Source organism: Bos mutus, chromosome 2 (assembly GCF_027580195.1).
Source record: "Bos mutus isolate GX-2022 chromosome 2, NWIPB_WYAK_1.1, whole genome shotgun sequence".
NCBI lineage: Eukaryota > Metazoa > Chordata > Mammalia > Artiodactyla > Bovidae > Bos > Bos mutus.
Window position 1 is genome coordinate 46,097,122 of NC_091618.1, and position 24,880 is coordinate 46,122,001.

A 24,880-nucleotide genomic window follows, 5' to 3' on the forward strand; every position below is an offset into this window, starting at 1 on the left:
TTGTGGATTTACAAACAGTGGGTCCTTTGGAGTCATTATCTTTGGTAATCCTAAACATATGTGCAGATTTACTATTTCTTTTTTATACCCGGTTCTGTGTATGTATTTTTCAAACTCTTACCCACTGTAAACCAGGTCCAAAAGGTGGTCTATATTAATAATTCAGTTAGAACTCTTCCTTGTGGATTACATCTGTTATGAGGATTACCTCTCCTATGAGGACAGTGTCCAAGTCCTACTAATGTCTTAACAAAGAAAGCATCTCCATCTCTCTAACACAAAAATATAAAAGAAAATAAATGACACCACCAGACATATCAAAAACTTAGGTCAGCTCAGGTTTTTAAATTTTATTTTTATTTATTTTCAATTAGAGGATAATTGCTTTACAATGTTGACTTGTGCCATACAAAATGAATCAGTCATAGTGTATATACATAACTCCTCCCTCTTAACTTCCATCTCCTCTTACCATCCTACCCCTTGAGGTCATCACAGAATATCAGGCTGATCAGTTCAGGTTTTAACATTACATTTTTAACCATACATACATTTTAAAACAATAATTACAAATTAAAATGATCTAAGCAAATTTTTATTTTAAACTTAAAACAGGCATAAATATTTTAATCAAATAACAAGGTATAAGCCAAACCGTGTGTATGTGTGCTACATCACTTCAGTCGTGTCCTACTGTTGGTGATCCCATGGACTATAGCCCACCAGCTCTTCTGTCCATTGGGATTCTCCAGGCAAGAATACTGGAGTGGGTCACTATGCCCTCCTCCAGGGGATCTTCCAGACCCAGGGATTGAACTCAGGTCTACAGCATTTGTAGGAGGGTTAGGCTTCAGCAATACATGAACCGTGAACTTCCAGATGTTCAAGCTGGTTTTAGAAAAGGCAGAGGAACCAGAGACCAAATTGCCAACATCTGCTGGATCCTTGAAAAAGGGAGAGTTCCAGAAAAACATCTATTTCTGCTTTATTGACTATGCCAAAGCCTTTGACTGTGTGGATCACAATAAACTGTGGAAAATTCTTCAAGAAATGGGAATACCAGACCACCTGACCTGCCTCTTGAGAAACCTATATGCAGGTCAGGAAGCAGCAGTTAGAACTGGACATGGAACAACAGACTGGCTCCAAATAGGAAAAGGAGTACGTCAAGGCTGTATATTGTCACCCTGCTTATTTAACTTATACGCAGAGTACATCATGAGAAACGCTGGTTTAGAGGAAGCACAAGCTGGAATCAAGATTGCCGGAGAAATATCAATCACCTCAGATATGCAGATGACACCACCTTTATGGCAGAAAGTGAAGAAGAATTAAAGAGCCTCTTGATGAAGGTGAAAGTGGAGAGTGAAAAAGTTGGCTTAAAGCTCAACATTCAGAAAACTAAGATCATGGCATCTGGTCCCATCACTTCATGTCAATTAGATGGGGAAACAGGGGAAACAGTGTCAGACTTTATTTTTTGGGGCTCCAAAATCACTGCAGATGGTGATTGCAGCCATGAAATTAAAAGACGCTTACTCCTTGGAAGGAAAGTTATGACCAACCTAGACAGCATATTAAAAAGCAGAGACATTACTTTGTCAACAAAGGTTCATCTAGTCAAGGCTATGGTTTTTCCAGTAGTCATGTATGGATGCAAGAGTTGGACTGTGAAGAAAGCTGAGCGCCGAAGAATTGATGCTTTTGAACTGTGGTGTTGGAGAAGACTCTTGAGAGTCCCTTGGACTGCAAGGAGATCCAACCAGTCCATCCTAAAGGAGATCAGTCCTGGGTGTTCATTGGAAGGACTGATGCTGAAGCTGAAACTCCAATATTTTGGCCACCTGATGCAAAGAGCTGACTCATTTGAAAAGACCCTGATGTTGGGAAAGATTGAAGGTGGGAGGAGACGGGGACAACAGAGGATGAGATGGCTGGATGGCATCACTGACTCGATGGACATGAGTCTGAGTGAACTCTGGGAGTTGGTGATGGACAGGGAGGCCTGGCGTGCTGCGATTCATGGGATCTCAAAGAGTCGGACACGACTGAGCGACTAAACTGAACTGAACTGAACTCTTTAATGGTAGCACAACCTGGACATCTAGGCTGTATTCTGTGAGGCTTTGTGCTCAGTATCAAATTAAGACTTCTATTACTAGGGATAAAGAGAATGGTATTTGGGACAGTAAGCAGGGTCTGCTACACAGACAAACTGACAAGGCTGACCTCAATCCTGAAAACTTGCTCCTAGAATCTTAGCAAAGAGATCCCCATTTCAAACTGCAGACAGAAGGTGTCAAGTGACACCAACCATGGCTCATTCATGGAAAAGGATGGAAGGGGTTGGGGGCTGCAATGGAACTGAGGTTGATGAGTCAGTCCTTCTAGCCAGTGGCCTAGAACAGCAGCCCTGAGAATAGGCATCCTGCTACTGAAAAAGATTAAAGACCAGACAGAGAAGTGAAGACAGAACTAGAGAAGAGTTGTTTCTTTAGCACCGAAGAACCAATGAGTCAAAAGTTGAAAGAATTACCTAGTCTTTACTCTAGAAAGCAGTATTCTCAAATATGTAGAGATGAGGGTTTGGAAAACAGAAAAAATATCAGCCATAGTCCTGTCATCAGTATACCACTTTTGGAATATTTCTTTCTGGGCTTTTGTTTTCCTGAGACATTTGTTTGTTTGTTTTTGCTTTAAATATACTTACTATAAAAGTAAAGGCTCTGTTGGGATTTCCCTGCTGGTCCAGTGGCTAGGACCCCACACTCCCAAGGGGGCCCAGATTCAATCCCTGGTCAGGGAGCTAGATCCCACATATCACACCTAAAAATTCCTGCATGCTGCAACTAAGACCCTGCATGCCACAATGAAGCCTGAAGATCCCATGTGCTGCAACTAAGACCTGGCACAGCCAAATAAATAAATAAATACTTTTTTAAATGCTCTGATTATGGCTTGAGTTTATATCCTCAGCTAGGGTGACCACGGATAATCTACTTAATATTACTGTGTTCACTCTCCTCATCTATAAAGTGGGAATAAATAATAAAGGGTACAAAAATACCTACCTCATTGAGCTGTTCTGAGGATTAAATGAGATAATTTGTGTGATGAGCTAAGAACAACTTATGTAAGCCTTTATTATTTGTATATATAATTTTAACAGTTATATAGAATTCCAACCACTGGACTTTTCAGCATAATTATGCCCCTATTACTGAACACTGGATGAATTTTCAGTTGGGGGATTATTATAAAGTTTGAAGTATTTTAATATATTTATCTCTTTTATATTTAGGGCTATTACTTAAGCAATATCTTCAGAGTCTTCTCTGAAGATTTTAGAACATTTCCTTTAAGCTGGGTTGTGGGTACATGAATATCCATTATATTGATATAATTCTCTAATATAATTATATTCTCCTAATATAATTCTCTTTTAGCATGCCTAAAAAACTTTACTTAAAAACTATACTCAATGAAATAAGGCATTTAATAATCAAATGTTTATAAACAAAAGTGTCAAAGTAGTTCAAACTCCACCATTAAAGTGAGGAAAAATAACTTACATGAGAGCTGACTAAAAGACAGCTCTTTTAGTCTTTTCAGCTTTTCACATGCCAACCACATGCCAGGCATCTCCTGGCTTGTCACCATTGTTCACATTCTACACTCCAGCTAAAAGTTACACTCACGGTTTTTAAAACATGCCTTGCATTTCCCCTGCTCCTTCATTTGATCTGTTTCTTCTGCAACGTATTCTCTTCTCCATCTCAACCTGCCAAAATCCTTACCAGTTTTCAAGCTTTGATTCAACATTTTCAAAATAACTCCTCCACAGTGTGCTATTAATAATAACAGCTATGTGCGCATGGCATCAGCAGTGCAGCCATTGGGTATGATCATAAAGGCTCTCTCATGTCATCCTTGGAACAATTCTGTGAAGTAGGCAAGGGATGGCAAGTCCTTATTCCTCTCATCTTGAAGGCCTGCTCCTGGAATCAAAGTACCTCTACTCCACTCCATAACCCTTGCCAGTGAGCAAAACACACAAGCAAACCCTTAACGCTCTTCTCCTTGAAATCTGTGAGCTGACAAATGGTATTAACAAAAGTGACAAAAGTAAACAGACAACATAATATAATTTAATATAATTTAATAAATAACTTTTATTGCTGTTTTGTTTTTTGCTTTGTATTTTTTTTTTTCCCTCCAAGTGGCAAGTGGCACATGGGATCAGTTTCCCAACAAAGGATCAGACTCAAGTCCCCTGCAGTGGAAGTACAGAGTCTTAATCTCTGAACTGCCAGGGAGGTCCCCCTTTCGGGATATTTTAAGCAATAATACTCTTCCAGGTCATGCTCTCCAATCCAAGGAGGAAAGGTATGCATATGTGCCATGTCCAACTCTTTGAGATCCCATGTAGCCCGCCACGCTCCTCTGTCCATGTGATTCTTTGCACCTTGAGTGAGCTTTGGCAGTTTGTCTCTTAAGGATATAGTCAATTTCATAAAAGTTTATCAGCATAAATCTGCCAATAAATATTTCAGCTTTAATGTCCCTATGGAATCTGTAGTGGTGTCTTTCCTTACTAACACTCCTAATTTGTGTGCCTTTTCCCTTATCATTCTAGCTAGTGCATGCGTGCTAGAATGCACAGTAGCTCAGTCGTGTCTGATTCTTTCCAACTCTGCCGAACTAGAGATCAATCTTACTAGCTGTATGCCACAAATTTTGCTATTTGTATTTTCATTGTATTCAATTAAAGATATTTTCCAATTTCCCTAGACTTTTTTGAACAGGGGTATTTATAAGTGTGCTGTCTGATTTCCAAATATTTGTAGATTTTTCAGATGCTATTTTTAGGCTAATTTCTTCATAGTCTGAGAATATATTTTGTGTGGTTTCAATCCTCTTAAATATATTATTTTATGGCCCAGAATATAGTCTGTTGTGGTAAATGTTTCATGAACATTTGCAAAAAATGCTCTACTGTTTTTGGATGGTGGTAGTTTAGTTGCTAAGTTGTGTCCAACTCTTGGGACCCCATGGACTGTAGCCTGCTGGGCTCCTCTGTCCATGGGATTCTCTATGCATGAATACTGGAGTGGGTGGCCATGCGTCCTCAAAGGGGATCTTCCTGACCCAGGGATTGAACCTGCGTCTCCTGTGACTCACTCCTGCATTGCAGGTGAATTCTTTACCACTGAGCCACCAGGGAAGCCCAAGGAAAGAGACACAAGACAGCCTGTTCTCTGCGCTTTCTGCCATATGGAGATACAACAGGAAGCAGGTTCTCACCCGCCATGATGTTGACTTTTTATTTGTGAGAGAGGAAGAGATTCTTTCTCAAAGTGTGCTGCAGCCAGACGTAGTATCGCTCCTTAGCAGACACTTTGCTGTTCCAATCATACACCAGGCGGTTGAGTTCAGTGTGGAGTTCCAGGAGCGAGTGCTTTCTGGAGGGAACGTAGAAGGCAAAAATTAATCCCATGCAATTATCAATGAGGAGACAGAGTATCATCAGAATGAAATCAACTCACAGATATGAAAGTGCTGTAAAACTGTCCCTTTCTAAATAGTCTACAAGCTGCTTAGCAAATGATCTAAATAGGTTTGCAGCAGTCTGGTTTGATGACCACAGTCCCCTCCCCCAAGAGGCAACTCTGTGCAAATGCAGGATGAATGTAAAAGGACAGGCCAACGATGTGGCTGGCCCATGGCATTTCCACCTTGGAAGGCTGAGTCACCCCTGCTCTAGCCCTCCCTTTACTGTTGAGCCATCCTTGAGGAGGCTAGGTGTTCCAGGCCCTGAGATTTATTCCTGGGGTCCCCCAAGCGACGAAAGATGCCTTTCACAAGTGACTTGGAGATACTCTAAATTGTAATTAGTGGGCAACTGAAAAGGGACTACTAATCTTCATTTGAGGCACAGTGAGGCTTGCTTCCCCCTAAAGGAACACCAGACCGCTGATGGTTCCCTTAGAAAAGTATTCTTGCCAATAATCATCAAAAATGTCCAAGCAACAAAGACTTGCAAACCTGTACTATCTGGTACCATTTTTTACCCATCAAACTGTCAAGACGTGGGGAAATAAAAGAGCACACAGTATTAGTGAAAACTCAGGGATGTAGACAGTCTCATAAAAGCAGCCCTATGGGAATTCCCTGCAGTCTGGTGGTTAGGACTCAATGCTCTCACTACCAGGGTTCTGGGTTCAATCTCTGATTGAGAAACTAAAGTCCCTCAAGCCACATGGCATGGCCAAAATTTTTTTAAAAGCTGGTCTAACTGTCCTAGAAGACAATCTGATAAGATGTATCAAAGGTTTTTAACATGCTTATTGGACTTCCCTGGTGGTCCAATGGTTAAGAGTCTGCCTGCCAATGCCGGGGACAAGCGTTTGATCTGGGAAGATTTCACATGCCAGAGGGTAACTAAGCTTGTGTGCTACAATTACTGAGCCCGTACTCTAGAGCCTGTGCTCTGCAACAAGAGAAATCACTGCAATGAGAAGTCCGCAGACTGCAAGGAAGAGCAGCCATCACTCTCTGCAACTAAAGAAAAGCCTGAGTGCAGCAAGGAAGACCCAGTGAGGTCATAAATAAATAAACATATTTTTTAATGCTTGTCATTTGACACAGTAATTTAATAATTTAATGCTTGTCATTTGACATAGTAATTCCACTTCTTGGAATTTTCCCTTCAATAAAACAATTTAGAATAAGCACAAATACTGACCTAAAAAGATGTAAAAACATCTTGTCATTTGATACAGTAATTCCACTTCTTGGAATTTTCCCTTCAATAAAACAATTAAGAATAAGCACAAATACTGACCTAAAAAGATGTAAAAACATTGCCCAATGCAAAATATTGCGCAAAGACTAAAGACTGGCCAAGGAAATTATGCTGTAACCATATTATGGACTACTCTGCAGGTAGTAAAATGCTATAGAAATGTGATTCCTGACATGTAAAAATAAGCTGTTACACAAACTAAAAGCACATTATAAAGTAATAGTAGATTATGATTTCATTTTGGCTTAAAACACATGTTTATGTATAATTGTATGGGATCCAAAAAAGATCTGGAAGGTAATATATTGAGATTTGGTTAACAGGTTGGTTCTGGTAAGATGGATTAAAACTGCTTGTTATGTTCTGCTTTCAGCATCTATATCTCATGGTTTGGTGGTGGTGGTGGTGGTGGTTTTCTTCCCAGTAAGAAGCATGCATTGCTTTTGTAATACGAAAAAATAAACATTTCTTAATTTTGAAGAAAAATATCCAAACCACAAGCTCTACTAAATATCCTTCTAAGGCACAAAGCATTCATAAACTGTGCAGAATCTATCTCAGACTCTTAAGGCAACCTCAACAAGGAATGAAAAAAATCCCCCTGAAGAGAAGGGCATCAAACAGCGGCACTTCCATCTTGGCGCATGTGTGCGTGCTAAGTCGCTTTAGTCATGTCCGTCTCTTTGCGACCCTAAAGACTGTAGCCTGCCGGGCTCCTCTGTCCACGGGATTCTCCAGGCAAGAATACTGAAGTGGGTTGCCATGCCCTCCTCCACTGGGATCTTCCCAGCCCAGGGATCGAACCCACATCTCTTATGTCTCCTGTGTTGGCAGGTGGGTTTTTTTTACCACTAGCACCACTTGGGAAGGCCCTTCCATCTTGGCAGCAGAAAATAAACAACTGGGGCCAGGATCCATCACAGATTGGGCAGCTCACCTTTCTTTCCACAGTTTCTGGGAGAGGCACTTCAGGTACAATGAGGGTGAGCTGGAGGGCCCCTCCAGCAGGGACACATCTGCTTTGCACAGGCTCCAGAAGAAGTCAGCTTCTCGGTGAATCAAATCTTGGTAGGGCCCAGGCTGTCTGGCCTTGGAGTCTGCACTTTTCACTGATGGCCCGTCCACCTCCAGGAAGCTGCTGTCCTCCAGCTGGCCCTCTGATTTCACATAGCTCTGAATAAAAAAGAGCTTTGGCTTCCCTGAGAGAGAGGGGCACGTGTCTGCCATGAACATTCTTCTGATATGATCCAAAGGGACCCCAGAGTGAGTCTGATCCACGCCAAACACGCTCTGGGAGCCCCCTCGGCTCACCAGGATACACGCAAAGCTGTCAGAGTCTTGGTGCTGGGGCATCTGGGCAACTTGGCGTAGAATGTTGGTTATATCTTTCACAGTGAGATATAAGAAATGCTTGACTTCATAGCCCAGGGAAGTGAAGGTGTCCCGAAGAATGTCTGGAAAAAGAAAGATGAAAAACACAGGAGTAAGGAAAGCTCAAGAGACACTGGATCACAATTCTAAACATGGTCTCATCTCCACTACTTGTCTGTTTCTGCTTTTTGTGTCATAGTTTGAGGCTTTACGCTGGTGGCTCAGACGGTAAAGAATCTATCTGCAGTGAAGGTTCTATTCCTGGGTTGGGAAGATCTCCTGGAGAAGCAAATAGCTACCCACTCCAGTATTCCTGCCTGGAGAATTTCAGGGACAAAGGAGCCTGGAGGGCTACAGTCCATGGAGTTGCAAAGAGTTGGACACGATTGAGCAACTAACATTTTCTTTTCTGAGGCTTTAAAGGTCCTGAGCAGAGAAGGTAGTGGCACCCCACTCCAGTACTCTTGCCTGGAAAATCCCATGGATGGAGGAGCCTGGTAGGCTGCAGTCCATGGGGTCGCTAGGAGTCGGACACGACTGAGCGACTTCACTTTCACTTTTCACTTTCATGCACTGGAGAAGGAAATGGCAACCCACTCCAGTGTTCTTGCATGGAGAATCCCAGGGACGGGGGAGCCTGGTAGGCTGCCGTCTATGGGGTCGCACAGAGTTGGACACAACTGAAGTGACTTAGCAGCAGTAGTAGCAGCAAGAATGTAGTTAAGCTATTCACTGTTGTCCTTCTGCCAGACCAGGAGGTAAGGGCAAAAAACCCAATGAATTATATGTATATATGTGTGCGTGTGTGTGTGTACAAAACGCCATAATGAAGAGATATAAAGAAGATGCCAATCTCTTTAAAATCCTATGACAAGCAACCTCACTTGTCTACATAGGGTCCCGGAGTGGTAGACAAGGCGCAGCAGCACCTCTCGCTAGGCAAGGTTTCTGAGGGTGTAGGCAAGGCTTCGGTGCCCAGTTCTGTGCTCAGGTGGGGCTGTACCATGAGAGAACCTGGACAGGGACCCCAGTGCTATCCCCTCTGCTTTATTCCAAACTCTCCCTTTCAGGAGTCACTCTCCAATCATGGAGCATTCTCTCCTCTAGGGGGCAGAAGCAAACAGAGAAACACCAGACTCAAAGCTCTTTTGTTTACTTGTTAGTCTCCTCAAAAGCCTCTTTTCACTGATAGATTGACTCCATTATCAAAGCCCTTGAAAGAAAGCCACTTCCTCCCTTTCCATCCTTGTATGCAGGGGCTGAACAGAACCCATGCTATCCTGCACCTTACTTAATTTCTTGCTTTGATCTGGGCTGCCTGCAGGCTCTGGCTGGGCTGTCGCAAGGCAGTCAGCAGGCCACTGCATGAAACTGGGTAAAAGAGGAAGCCTTGGAATCACAAGGTCTAAGTTTCAGTCCTGACTCTTCCACCCACATACGGGTCTAAACCTTGTCTGGTCCTGAGAGAAGGCTAACTTACACTAACAGAAGAACTAAGAAGGAGATGGGAATCTGCGGTCTAGAAGAAGAGAAGGAAAAAGAATAAAGCTGGAAGTGGATCCAAAAGCCATACAGGTCCTCAAGGCCAAGCATAAGGCCAATCAGAACACCAGACCTGGATGGGCCTCAGACAAAGACAGAGGATCCCTTAAAATATTCAGGCAACACTCACCCAATGGACACACTCTGAAGAGATCCCAGCTGGCATTTCCCATTAATAACACACCTTTTTCTCTATCAGATGATGAGGACTGAGGCTGCTACTGCTAAGTCACTTCAGTCGTGTCCGACTCTGTGCGACCCTATAGACGGCAGCCCACCAGGCTCCCCATCCCTGGGATTCTCCAGGCAAGAACACTGGAGTGGGTTGCCATTTCCTTCTCCAATGCACAGAAGTGAAAAGTGAAAGTGAAGTCGCTCAGTCGTGTCCGACTCTTAGCGACCCCATGGACTGCAGCCTACCAGGCTCCTCCGTCCATGGGATTTTCCAGGCAAGAGTACTGGAGTGGGTTGCCATTGCCTTCTCCGGGAGGACTGAGGCTAGCTGTTGTGTTTTCTTGACCCAGCAAGAACATGGATATAAGCCAGTGTATACAGGATGAAGTTCATGATAGTGTGGCTTTGAAGAAATGACATCTGTAACTTACTCATCTATAAAATGGATCAGTGACTAAACCATGTCCTCCAGAGGGTGGCTGTAAGGATTCACTGACATTTCTGTCAAGATGCTTTGCAAACTGTGAGTGCTTATTCAAATGTAAGATATTAGTTTGGGGACTTCCCTTGTGGTCCTGAGGTTAAGAATTCACTTGCCAATACAGGGGACATGGGTTCGATCCCTGGTCCAGGAAGATCCCACATGCCATGGGGCAGGTAACCCCACGTGCTGCAACTACCAAACCCTGTGTGCCTAGAGCCTGTGCTCCGCAACAAGAGAAGCCACTGCAGCGGGAAGCCAGCACTCCACAACAGGGCAGCCCCTGCTCACCACAATCAGAGAAAGCCCGTGTGCAGCAACAAGGACCCAGTACAGTCAAAAATAAATATAAAGTAAGTAAATAAAAAAATTTTTAAGATATTAGTTTTAAAGAATATAAAGGCAGCCACTTCACCACAAATCATAGAGCCTGCCTGCAATGCCTCTCTTGCATGAAATCTACTTCCTTAGAAACCAGTGTGCCAAGTCACTTCAGTCGTGTCTGACTCTGTGCAACTCCATGGACAGAGGAACCTGGCAGGCTACAGCCCATAGGGTTGCACAAGCAAGAATACTGGAGTGGGTTGCTATTTCCTTCTCCAGGAGATCTTCCCAACTCAGGGATCAAACCCATGTTTCTTATGTCTCCTGCATTGGCAGGCAGGTTCTTTTAACACTAGTGCCACCTGGGAAGCCCCTTAGGGTGAAAGCTAACTAAAAGGGACTCAGTAGCCAGATTCAGATTCTGCACCCCCATGCATCAACAGTAACTTCCCTGTCCTTCTTTGCAACTAGAGGAAGAAAAATGTGGGTGTTGAGTTTGGAAAATAAAACTTCAACCGACTGTAGAAGTCCCACTTCTCCTACTCATCTTGGAAACTCCACACCTGACCCAGCCCTAGCTCTGTAAAATTCAGCTGTTCCTTTATTAACTTCCTGAAAGGGGTTTCTTCTGGCCTGACAGTACAGGGCTATTAGGGAAAAGCTAGAATCAGCACTGCCCACCAGTTTGGGGACTACTGAGATGAAATCCAAAAAATCAAATATAGTAAAATGTCATGACTCCATTCAGTTAGAATGTGTTTTGACTGAAATGAGCTCACATTTATCTTAATACTACCTACAAACTGGGATTCATTAAATAAATGTATAGAATATAAAAGAAAGGGTGGCTGCTTCACCAGTCTATTTACAATCACTTACTGAGTAACTTTAATAAACCAAGCTCAAGTTATTACAAAGCAGATGAATGCAACACAAGTGTGCATCATATTCTTAGTGGAAAGGGGAGTTTTGAGGTCAAACATGAAGGACAAATGCAAGATTGACAAGACTTAACTAGGTTTCTTTACTCAGAAGTAAAGACTGCTCAGAAGCTTTAAGGCCAACATGCATCGCAAAGCTCCTAAAGGGGAACAAATTATTCTCATCTATTAAAACTCGCTTGACCTCAAAACTCATGCTTTACAAAGTTCCTCTTCCTGTGTTAGAGAAACACTATGGTTACAGGATACAGATGAAGTAAACCATGTAGTTCCTATTCTTCAAGAAGCCCACACCCTTGTTGGAGAAGCAAAGAATATCAGTCATTTCAGTTGCTCAGTTGTGATCAACTCTTTGCAACTCCATGGACTGCAGCACGTCAGGCTTCCCTGTCCATCACCAACTCCTGGAGCTTGCTCAAACTCATGTCCATCGAGTCAGTGATGCCATCCATCTCATCATCTATCGTCCCCTTTCTCCTCCTGCTTTCAATCTTTCCCAGCATCAAGGGTCGCATCAGGTAGCCAAAGTATTGGACTTTCAGCTTTAGCATCAGTCCTTCCAAAGAATATTCAGGACTGATTTCCTTTAGGATGGACTGGTTGGATGTCCTTGCAGTCCAAGGGACTCTCAAGAGTCTTCTCCAACACCAAAGTTCAAAAGCATCAATATTTCAGCACTCAGCTTTATTTATAGTCTAACTTTCACATCCATACAAGACTACTGGAAAAACCATAGCCTTGGCTAGACGGACATTTGTCGGCAAAGTAACGTCTCTGCTTTTTAATATGCTATCTAGGTTGGTCATTGCTTTTCTTCCAAGGAACAAGTGTCTTTTAATTTCATGGCTGCAGTCACCATCTGCAGTGATGCTGGAGCCCAAGAAAATAAAGTCTGTCACTGTCTCCACTGTTTCCCCATCTATTTGCCATGAAGTGATGGGACCAGATACCATGATCTTAGTTTTCTGAACGTTGAGTTTTAAGTCAGCTTTTTCACTCTCCTCTTTCATTTTCATCAAGAGGCTCTTTAGTTCCCCTTTAGTATCTGCCATAAGGGTGGTGTCATCTGCATATCTGAGGTTATTGATATTTTTCCTGGCAATCTTGATTCCAGTTTGTGCTTCATCCAGCCTGGCATTTCTCATGATGTACTCTGCATATAAGTTAAATAAGCAGGGTGACAATATACAGCCTTGAGGTACACCTTTCCCAATTTGGAACCAGTCTGTTGTTCTATGTCCAGTTCTAACTGTTGCTTCCTGACCTGCATACAGATTTCTCAGGAGGCAGGTCAGGTGGTCTGCTATTCCCATCTCTTTAAGAATTTTCCACAGTTTGTTGTGATCCACACAGTCAAAAGTTTTGGCATAGTCAATAAAGCAGAAATAGATATTTTTCTAGAATTCTCTTGCTTTTTCTATAATTGCCAAAGGATGTTGGCAATTTGATCTCTGGTTTCTCTGCCTTTTCTAAATCCAGCTTGAACATCTGGAAATTCTTGGTTCACATACTGTTGAAGCCTGGCTTGGAGAATTTTGAGCATTACTTTGCTAGCATGTGAGATGAGTGCAATTGTGTGGTAGTTTGAACATTGCTTGGCATTTCCTTTCTTTGGGATTGGAATGAATATTGACCTTTTCCAGTCCTGTGGCCACTGCTGAGTTTTCCAAATTTGCTGGTATATTTGAGTGCAGCACTTTCACAGCATCATCTTTCAGGATTTGAAAGAGCTCAACTGGAATTCCATCACCTCCACTAGCTTTGTTCATAGTGATGTTTCCTAAGGCCCACTTGACTTCACATTCCAGGATATCTGGCTCTAGGTGAGTGATCACACCATTGTGATTATCTGGGTCATGAAGATCTTTTTTGTATAGTTATTCTATGTATTCTTGCCATCTCTTCTTAATATCTTCTGCTTCTGTTAGGTCCATACCATTTCTGTCCTTTATTGTGCCCATCTTTGCATGAAATGTTCCCTTGGTATCTCTAATTTTCTTGAAGAGATCTCTAGTCTTTCCCATTCTATTGTTTTCCTCTATTTCTTTGCAGTGATCACTGAGGAAGGTTTTCCTATCTCTCCTTGCTATTCGTTGGAGCTCTGCATTCAAATGGATGTATCTTTCCTTTTCTTCTTTGCCTTTGGCGTTTCTTCTTTTCTCAGCTATTTGTAAGGTCTCCTCAGACAATCTTTTGCCTTTTTGCATTTCTTTTTCTTTGGGATGGTCTTGATTCCTGTCTCCTGTACAATGTCATGAACCTCTGTCCATAGTTCTTCAGGCACTCTATCAGATCTAACCCCTTGAATCTATTTGTCACTTCCACTGTATAATCATAAGGGGTTTGATTTAGGTCATACCTGAATGGTCTAGTGGTTTTCCCTACTTTCTTCAACTTAAGTCTGAATTTGGCAATAAGGAGTTCATGACCTGAGCCACAGTCAGCTCCCAGTCTTGTTTTTGCTGACTGTATAAAGCTTCTCCATCTTTGGCTGCAAAGAATATAACCAATCTGATTTCGTTGTTGACCATCTGGTGATGTCCATGTGTAGAGTCTTCTCTTGTGTTGTTGGAAGAGGGTGTTTGCTATGACCAGTGGGTTTTCTTGGCAAAACTCTGTTGGCCTTTGTCCTACTTCATTTGGGCCAGGTGTGGGCACCAAGGTGGCACAGAGCGGGTGGCATGGAGGTGCTGGGTTCAGCAGGAGCAGGCCAGGGACAAACCCCTGATGCTCCCTGGTGGTACAGTGGTTAGGATTCACTGCAGCCTAGGTTTGATTCCCGGTCAAGGAAGCCTTTCTTCTTCTCCCCCTGCCACCTACTGATCTCCCTGGCACAACCCTACCACCCTTTTAGCTCACGCTTGCTCCGCCAGCCTCAGCACTGTGACAGCAGCCCCCTGGGGCCCTGCAGCTCTAGCCCAAGCATGATCAGGCCACCTCCACTGTCCCCAGGACACACCTTTTGGCCACAGTGGCAACCTTGCCCACTCCAAGCTGTCTACCACCAGCTTCTTCCGTCTTGGATGCCCTCGCCACTGCTTGGCCTCTCAGCAGCACTGCTTCCACCATGACCCACCTGGGGCCTCCCAGTGCCTGCCCTCCTCCCTGCTGAGGGGCTGTGGCTGGTGCCCCTCGTGGCTGCAGTGATGCTCCTGGGCTTGTGCTAGGGCTCCTGCTGTTGGTGGTGGTAAGGAGGTGGGGTTGGATAGGGTGGGGTTAGGGGTGGGCTGGTGTGGGCTGGGGTGGTCGCCGTGGGTGTGAGCAGCTGCACGATGGTGGCCACAGCAGGAGGTGCAGGAGGGGTATCTACATCTACGAGTGGGGCCAGTGGCCACGAGCACACCTTCCTTACCACGTGCCTCATGCCAGCAACTGCTATGGGAGGCTTAGACATTGTGCCAGGTCCTGGGCTGGCTGTGACTCTCGTGCACTGGTGGTGGCTCCAAGAGGGTCCTGGTCTTAAGTGGGCTCTGGGAGGCAGACCAAGGCACCCAGGAGGCATAGGAGTGAAGATGAATGTGGACCTGTGCTGGTAGTTACACCACAGCGCAGTGGAAGTGAGAGAGCACGCAGATACCAGTGGGGCCAGCAGGGAAAACCTTGCCAACCAGATGGGAGGCTGTAGGTATGCTCTAGGCAGAGATGCCTGCCAGGGTGGACTACCCAACCAACACGGTATTCCACCTGCCTGACCACGGCTCTCAGTCCTATGACAGTGATGCAAGATTTACCCAGAAGACCTCCCTCCCCAACTCCTAATCAAAGGTGGGCACGTGGGCACACACACACACACACACACAGCTCCCTGTTCTACACACACCTCACCTAGTTATGACATCCAACAGTTTCCCATTCCCTCCAAACTATCTATCCAGGATACACTCCATCCCCTCTCCCCAACCTGTCATCAACTTCCCTTAGGAATTCTCCCCAGGGGTAATCGCACACCACAGTCTCCTTTTAGCCCAATCTTGGGCTCCTCTATCACCAAAGGGTTTCATGTCTGTTTACAGACTGTTTTCTTCGGAGGTGAAGTGGACGGCCAGTGAAGTGCACCAACATGGGGTAACGGCGGAATCCCCTGCGGAAAAGGAGCCCCCATGGGCCAAAGGGTGCTTGCCATTGCCGCAGGAGGTTTCCTCGACAGCTCTGCCGGGGCCTTGGGCATCAGTGTGGATCGCGGACAGTGTGGGACGAAGGTGCTTGCGGCCGTGGTTGGTGGCCACCCCACGTGTGTCAGGGCATGGAGCAGAATGATCACATAGGAGAGGGGGCGGCAGTGAGCCGGGTGCTGGGAGGCTGGACTCAGAGTGCTCGGATGTGTATAAATGTGCATAAAACAATGACTGACATGTCACATAGAGCAGCAGGAGTTTAGGTAAAATAAGAGATCAGAGTAGGGAAAGTCAGTGTGGTCCGAGACACCTGAAGAGGAAATTATGGGAAAGATGTAATTCAGCTGTGGCTCCCCCCCAAAAAACAGCAGGGCAAAGGACAGGCCTCCAAGTGGAAGGAAAATGGTGAATAAAGACAGAAGAGTGAGAAAGGAAGTGGGGAGTGAAGGGGGGTAGGGCTTGCATAAACCTGACTTTCCATTTGTTCAGATACACCGATCAGGGGTTTTACTGGACAATCCATTTACTGGACACACAAAATTATAAGCTACTTTACAAACGTTTTTTTTAAGCTACAAATGATGACTAGTAATTCCTTCAGGATTAGCTTTTCTTAGGAGAAAACAATATTAATAATAAACATGTCAAGTGCATGTCAAGAGAGGCTTCTGTGGTTCCTTAGGCAGCCTTAAAGTCCTCTGCTTTTCCACATACCCACCACACCTTTTCCACGATCCCAAAACTCCAGAAGCTCTGAAGAACTTAAGTTCTTTTCCCTAACTTGTTTTGTAACAAAATCTTTCCTGAACTAATGAAAAGCTATTTATAGCCTTTATTCCACTTAGCACAAATATTCATTTCTTTTGCTGTAGAAATAATCACAGATTATGGGGCACTACCCTAGACCCCACTGGAATGTTCTATAAATTGCAGTATATGTACCATATCATCATTCTGAACTTTTAAATTTTGAAATACAAGGGTCTCCAATAAGGGCTTGTGGTCCTAAAATTCTTCTTTATATCCTAGATTTGTGCTGTCTGTGAAAAAAGGGTTTGCTATGTAGCACTGATTTAAAGGGCTTCCCAGGTAACTCAGTGGTAAGGAACCTGCCTACCAATTCAGGAGACGCAGGTTCGATCTCTGGGTCTGGAAGATCCCTTGGAGAAGGGAATGGCAACCCACTCCAGAATTCTTGCCTGGAGAATTCCATGGACAAAGAAGCCTGGAGGGCTGCAGATCAGGGGTTCACAAAGAGTTGGACATGGCTGAGGGCACACGTGCACACACACACACATTGATTTAAAGGGAAATTTCATTAGTGATTCTAGGTTTCCAACTGAATGGTTGCTTAAGTCTCAGAGGATAAGAATGCTCAGAAAGGGCTTCCCTGGTGGCTCAGTGGTAAAGAACCTGCCTGCCAATGCAGGAGACACAGGATCGATCCCTGATCTGGAAAGATCCCACGTGCCGCAGAGCAAGTAAGCCCATGTGCTACAACTATTAAGCCTGTGCTCTAGACCTAGGAGCTGCAACTACTGAAGCCCACATGCCCTAGAGCCCATGCTCCTCACGAAGAGAAGCCACTGCCATAAGAAGGCCGTGCACTGCAACTAGAGTGTAGCCTCTGCTCACTGCAACTAGAGAAAAGCCTGCCCAGGAACAAAGACCCAGCACAGCCACACTAAAAAAGAATGCCCAGGAAAAAAAAGCATACACCACAGACTTCCTGGTTCCATACACTCTCCCCCTGCCCAATTCCCAGGGAAGGATCTTTAATAGTCTGCTAATGCCATGGGAGTTAAGAGGGCGAGGCTTCTCTTCCTTGGCACTCAAGCTGGCAGGCAACAGTGGCTGCTCTAAGGGAATGTAGCCTCCATCACCATCTCAGGTGTCAGACTTCCACATGTTTTCAAAGCTCAGCAGCAGAGGCCACCATGGCTGCTCTGATTCCCCTTGCTGAGATTTGTTTATATCTATCAGTATAGGAAAATGCTGCTGATTTGGGTTGTCACCCATTCCATTAAGTGAAATCGAGGAAAGGGGCTGCATAACCCCAAGGAGCAGCCAAGCTCCAGTCAACACCCTTGCGAAGCTCTCTCTGTGATCAACTTTCGGCTTTCAGAACCACTGCTGCTCTGTTAGAAGAGAAAGTTTACTTGCGCAAATTTCCCAGAAAAATGTGCAGCATCTGTTAGAGAAATCTACATCTTAGCCTAGTTAAAAGAGCACACAAAAATCTTCAAGCTTTTCAGAAACAGTGAGGGAGAAAAGATGAATAAATACATCCTCTTAAAATCTGCAAACACCATCTTTCATTCAGCCTAAAAACCCCAGCCAGAGCCCAAGGTCAAGGTCCAGAGTCCACGTGTCTGTGATTTGGGGCTTTCACTTCTCCCCTCCTTAACAAGATGCTCTGTCAGGGCACCTTGAAGCAGGAGCTCGTGTAAGTCCAGCTTTGCTAGGTCTCTGACACAGGTGACACAACCCTGAGGACACCAAGCACAAAGCCACTGAACGGAGACGATTAGCCCAAATCCTTAAGCCTCCACATCTGCTCCAAGAAGAGGCTACTGACTTCTCTAAAGATTCTTCTCAAGGATGAGCCACTTAAAAACAAAAAAAAAGTTAAAAAAATTTTTAAAAAGAATGAGCCGCCAAATGATAACCTTATCTTTGTTCACAATATGGCTCTGAGGCCAGTCTCTACCTGTGGCCTCTATACCTGCTTCACATAGGGCCAAGCGTGGTGATTTGCACATAGTAGGTGCTCAATAAACGCTTATGGAATAAAGGAAGAATAAACCTATAAAGCTTTGGGGAAATCACATACTCTGGATAGAAGTCTCACTTTTTTGTGAGGACAGGAACAGATAGGTGTAAGGGAGTCTGCTAAATTCTACAGGTACAAAGGAATGGTTTTAGAAACATACCATGACCAATAGAGCTTATTCCTTCGTTCACTCACCCAACAAATATTTACTGAACTCTAATGTGCCACCCAGTTTCAGGTTCTGAAGACACACAGCAGAAGCTTACCACCCTCATGGCACTTACAGCAAAGTGGCTAAAAACAGAGGCTTTGCAGTCAAGCTTTCAAATCCCAGCTCTATTACTTAATGAGAAAAGCTAGAAAGGGAGTTTATTGTGCTCTGGTTGCTCATCTTGAAAATGGGGATAGGAGTGATACCGTGCAGGGCCCTGTGGGGCCCTGCATTTCTTTGATTACAGAAAACAGCCTTCACCCAGCTTCCATGACCCTCCCTGAGTTCCAATGGGCAGATTCAAGCAGCTGTTAATCAGGAAAGGAAGGAATGGAGGGAATGTGAGACCAGGGAGAAACAAAGTCAAGAACAGTGTTGGGGCAAAGTCCTGTGTACCCATCAACAGACAATATCTTTGAGCTATTTTGCAGATACTGATACAGGCCTCTGGATCCCAGTTCTCTGGTCCCTCACTGATCTGGGGTCAGGCTCCATGTGCTAAGCTCAAAGCCACGGCAAGTTCTAGCCCAGCAATTTACAACTAAAATTAAACAAACAAAATGGACAAGTAACATTAACTAATGTCCACAAAATGGATATTTTAATGCCTGCTAAATGTATGTGTGTGTGTGTTTAAGGCACTGCCCTAAGTTCTTTACAAGTACGACTCACTCACTCTTCCTAATCTCCCTATGAGGTGTGTCCTGTTATGAACTCAGTTTACAGAAGGAAAATGGAGCTACAGAGAGTCTAGAAAAAGTGCCCCAGGTAACAAACTAGGACACGGCAAAGCCATGATTCCCACCTACATGGTGGTATCCCAGGGCTCAACTCTGATCACATCTCTATAACACAGAAAAATACAAATACACACTCAGTCCCGGCCCACAAGAGGTTCATAACTCAACAAGGGAGGTGGACACTGGAATTTAGCCATGAAAATCACAGGTCATGGCTTTATCTTTGTGATTCTCCTCATACAACAGCTATACATTCTGCACCAAGTCCAGTTGGGAACTTCTTGCTAATGAATGAAACAAAACTGGTTACAACCAAAATGGGAGGACGATCACACAATCTCTTTCTGAGAAAGCATTTCCTTATTCTTAAGTGAATATTAAGGGAATACCAGACCACCTGATCTGCCTCTTGAGAAATCTGTATGCAGGTCAGGAAGCAACAGTTAGAACTGGACATGGAACAACAGACTGGTTCCAAATAGGAAAAGGAGTACGTCAAGGCTGTATACTGTCACCCTGCTTATTTAACTTCTATGCAGAGTACATCATGAGAAACGCTGGACTGGAGGAAACACAAGCTGGCATCAAGATTGGCGGGAGAAATATAAACAACCTCAGATATGCAGATGACACCACCCTTATGGCAGAAAGTGAAGAGGAACTCAAAAGCCTCTTGATGAAAGTGAAAGTGGAGAGTGAAAAAGTTGGCTTAAAGCTCAACATTCAGAAAACGAAGATCATAGCATCTGGTCCCATCACTTCATGGCAAATAGATGGGGAAACAGTGGAAACAGTGTCAGACTTTATTTTTTTGGGCTCCAAAATCACTGCAGATGGTGACTGCAACCATGAAATTAAAAGACGCTTACTCCTTGGAAGGAAAGTTATGACCAACCTAGATAGCATATTCAAAAGCAGAGACATTACTTTGCCAACAAAGGTCCGTCTAGTCAAGGCTATGGTTTTTCCTGTGGTCATGTATGAATGGGAGAGTTGGACTGTGAAGAAGGCTGAGCGCCGAAGAATTGATGCTTTTGAACTGTGGTGTTGGAGAAGGCTCTTGAGAGTCCCTTGGACTGCAAGGAGATCCAACCAGTCCATTCTGAAGGAGATCAGCCCTGGGATTTCTTTGGAAGGAATGATGCTAAAGCTGAAACTCCAGTACTTTGGCCACCTCATGCGAAGAGCTGATTCATTGGAAAGACCCTGATGCTGGGAGGGATTGGCGGCAGGAGGAGAAGGGGACGACAGAGGATGAGATGGCTGGATGGCATCACTGACTCGATGGACGTGAGTCTGAGTGAACTCTGGGAGTTGGTGATGGACAGGGAGGCCTGGCGTGCTGCGATTCATGGGGTCGCAAAGAGTCAGACACGACTGAGCAACTGAACTGAACTGAACTGAAGGGCTAAAACTGGAGAAGGCAATGGCAACCCACTCCAGTACTCTTGCCTGGAAAATCCCATGGACAGAGGGGCCTGGTGGGCTGCAGTCCATGGGGTCGCTAGGAGTCGGACATGACTGAGCGACTTCACTTTATTTTTTCACTTTCGTGCATTGGAGAAGGAAATGGCACCCCACTCCAGTGTTCTTGCCTGGAGAATCCCAGGGACGGGGGAGCCTGGTGGGCTGCTGTCTATGGGGTCGCACAGAGTCGGACACGACTGAAGCGACTTAGCAGCAGCAGCAAGGGCTAAAACAGAAAGAACAAATCTTGTACATCAAATACACCTCAATTTAAGAAAAATAAAATAAATAAATACAGGACCCATCTATAGCTCAAGAGACAGCATTTCTCACATCTAACTAAATACAGGACAGGAGAAAGTAAGATCATATCTGAAATCCCAGGAAATTCAGTGTAATAGTTGCTAATTGGACCTTTCTTGGATTCTCTTCCCATAAAACTCACCATGGTAATATTTAAATATATACGTATTTATTTTTACTTATTTGGCCACACCATGTCTTAGTGGTGGCACACAGGATCTTTGATCTTCGGGGGGCATGCAGGATCTTTAGTTAAGGCAAGTGGACCTGGTTTCCCAATCAGGGATCGAACCCAGGCCCCCTGATCTGGGAGCAGAGTCATAGCCACTGGACCACCAGGCAAGTTCCACCATGGTAACATTTTAAGTGAGCCTAAAAAAACACAGTTCTGACTCATTCTAAGAGAATGTTGAGAAGCTGGAAAACTGGAAATAAAACGATCAATCCTTTCAAGAAAGAGATAAAAAATGGAACCAAATTTTATTGCACTTATATAAGCTCTTCTCATTATTTTTTGATGCATCACCAGTGATTGATTCAGTTCGAGTCAGACATCCAACAGCTAAGCAAAAAAAATCCATTCAGATCCAAACAAGGATAAACAGGCAGTATAGACTCAGGCCAATAACCAAAGTTCAGGATGGTAGACACAGTGCCTCTAAATGAGCACAAATTTATCCTATTTTTAATATTCCCCAGAAAAGCTTTAAAGACCTATCTAGGTGAAATGATGGGGCATCTGATAATACTGAAGCCCAGAAAAACCTTCCATTTTTAACCCCTCCTTGGATTTCAGGACTCCTTCCTGCCGCAGCATCTAGCATGAAAAGAAAAGACCTTCCCAACTTTCACAAAATTTGCCTTTGTGCCAGAGACAGCACTATGGGTTCCTCCAACTCCCTTTCATTTTCCTCCTGACACACAGCTAGACTCAGTTCCTTGTCTACTGTGGTTGGATGGGGCCATGAGTTCTAACCAAAGGATTGTGGGTAGAAATGATACATATCACTTTCAAGCCTGTCCCTAAAGTCCTTCTGAGCTTCTCCGTTCACTTCCGTCATCCACCAGCCATATATAGAGGTTCCAAAGACAACTCCAAGCCCTCAGACAATGACACCACTGATGTACACCTGCAACGAAGCTCCCCAGCCCCATCCCCACCAGACATGAGTAAGAAACTACCCTTCCTGTGTGAAACCACATTTTTGGGCAGTGGTTTGTTAAACAGCAGCTAGTGTTGATGCCTCTGATGAATACTGCTTGTGTGTGCCTCAATCTCACTATGGAGCATCAATTCATCTGAAGCCTTCACACCTACCTGTGTCATTGCCAATGCAGTCAATTATCAGGCAGATTCCCAGGGGCTTGCTCTGCATCTTATATCTCTCTTCTACTATGTGCTGGAAAGGAAAGCAGGGATTGTCAAAGAAGCTAAACATTGTTCTCTTACCTCAAGGTCATCCCCCCATACTATCTTTTCTTTTGGATTTCCTTAAATTTCCTTTTGGCAGATGAGTTACTCAATAGGCACAGGCTGAAGTCACCATGACTGACATTTCCCTTCAACATCAACCAGTTATTTTAGTTTCTAATTAACTTTAATGAAACCTGCAGTCCCTTTACGCATTAGCTTTGTGAGATAAAGATAACGTAAAACACAGAGAAAAGATTGGTCATAAGTTTCCACAGCAACCTGCATTTATACAAGTGATATTTTTCCAAACCAACACAAAAGGAGGCCTTTTATTGCCTTCTGTTATGGAGAAGACGTACCAGCATAGAAAAAGTCATAACAAGTCAAGGTTCGGAGTCATTGCTTACTTATTTACTCAGCAATCACTCAGCTGAGAAGAGAAATGCCACTTGGAATTTTCCTGTATTCCAAAGTTCACTAATGCAATCCACTTCAACATCTTTTTCTTTGCTACATCCAAGGTTCCCCTTTAGAACAGAAGCGCTCTCAGAATAGCATCCTCAGCATCCTACTGTCACAAAGAATTCTTAATAGACAGATATTTGTAAAGCCATCAGTGTTCTCCACAGATACTGTGCTTACACTACCAAGTCAGATCATTTATTCTGTACCTGAGGCAAAAATGCTCCTGATTCCTGAATGGGTCTCTTCACTGGTTCTCCTGGGGGTGAGAGAGAAATCATTTACAAAACTGAAGGAGAACTAAGGCTGTTCCTAGTCCCTGCTAGCTTTTATGTCACACCTGTTCTCTTTCCCAATTTTCTTCCCCGCTACTATCTCTTCTTTCCCCAGCTATACTCAGCCCCAAGCTTCTAACCTCACACTGAAACACTTAACTAACTGATAACAAAACACAAGTCCCCATGCCAAACGGGTTGTGTAGAAAAACCACCTAAATAGAAGTAAAGAAGGTTCTCCCTTGCCCTCTTCCAGGTAAGAACCCAGTGACGGGGAGTTTTTAACCTGATAGGGAGAATCTGATAAACTTACTTCCCAATTAATATATCAATAACTTCACTGCATGTGCTGAAATTGCACACAATGCCTCAAGGGAGCAGCCTTAGAGACTCAGAGAAGGAAAAGCTTTTGTGAGTTTACCACTTAATGGAAGAGATGGCCACGTTTTCTTAATCCAGTGTCAATGGAAGATTGTAAAATAAAATGTCAACAGCAAGATATCAGACAGTGGGCTTAGCAAATGTAGATGAGCTTAAAGCAAAGTAGATAAAAAATGACTTTACTAGTCCCAGGGAAGTGGAGAAGCCACCCATTTTAAAGCCATGAAGGGCTGGCTGAAACCCTAGCACCATCACTAGTAAGCTCTGTGATCTGGGGCAAGTTTCTTCCTGAAGTCTTGGGGTTTCTTGGGGTTTTGTTTTGTCTTGTTTTGTTCATCTCTGAGATAAGCACCTAATTTATAAGATTGCTGCACAAATGAGTAATAATATCTAAAGACAGGCAAAGAAAATGCCAGTGTTGGTCAAGTTTGGGAAATGAGCACTTTCAAATGGTAATGCTGTATAAGCTGAAACAGACTTTTTAAGGGACAATTAGCAATACCCTTTAAACCAATGTTCTGCTTCTAGAAGTTTATCATAAGAAATAACAGAAAAAGTGTGCAAAAATGTCATGGAGAGGTACTGAAGGACTGTTTGTAACGGCCCTAAGCTAGAAAGAGCCTGAAAGTCTACTAACAAGAAACTGGTTAAATAAATAATGGTACATAGAATACTATGCAATGTTAAAATAGATAACAGAGATTTTATGTTCTTGACATGAAAAGATATGCAGGATATATTAAGTGAAAAACAGATTACTGAATAATATGTTTAATATTGAGTCAATGTACTTAAAATCATGTATGTGTGTGTGTATATTCCATATACTTACTAGAGGTACATAGATCAAACATTAATAGTGGTTATGTCTGATACTCAGAATTAAGAGGAAATTTTCACTTTTTTATATTTTAATAATCATGGCTTAACAGAATTAAAAGAAAACACACAAAATAATCTATGTAATATGTCCATCTTAGTTCAGGGTACTTCAGGTCAGTTCAGTTCAGTCGCTCAGTCGTGTCCAACTCTTTGCGACCCCACGAACCACAGCACGCCAGGCCTCCCCGTCCATCACCAACTACAAGAGTTTACCCAAAC

At 43.8% G+C, this 24,880-nt stretch overlaps 1 protein-coding gene across 7 annotated transcripts in view; it reads right to left on the reverse strand.

The window, feature by feature from the left end:
- Positions 1–330: 330 nt before the first annotated feature.
- Positions 331–24,880, reverse strand: part of CFLAR (CASP8 and FADD like apoptosis regulator) — a 58,943-nt gene continuing 34,393 nt past the window's right edge. For 6 of the 7 annotated variants that reach the window (XM_070388272.1, XM_070388229.1, XM_005909833.3 and 3 more), the window contains 4 exons: positions 23,333–23,382; positions 22,566–22,647; positions 7,743–8,259; positions 331–5,462 (listed from right to left, as the gene is read on the reverse strand). In XM_070388272.1, coding sequence (XP_070244373.1) covers positions 5,324–5,462; positions 7,743–8,259; positions 22,566–22,647; positions 23,333–23,382 — 788 coding nt within the window. In that variant the 3' untranslated portion in view covers positions 331–5,323. The remainder of the gene's footprint in view (positions 5,463–7,742; positions 8,260–22,565; positions 22,648–23,332; positions 23,383–24,880) is intronic. The other variant, XM_070388264.1, reaches the window with a different exon arrangement.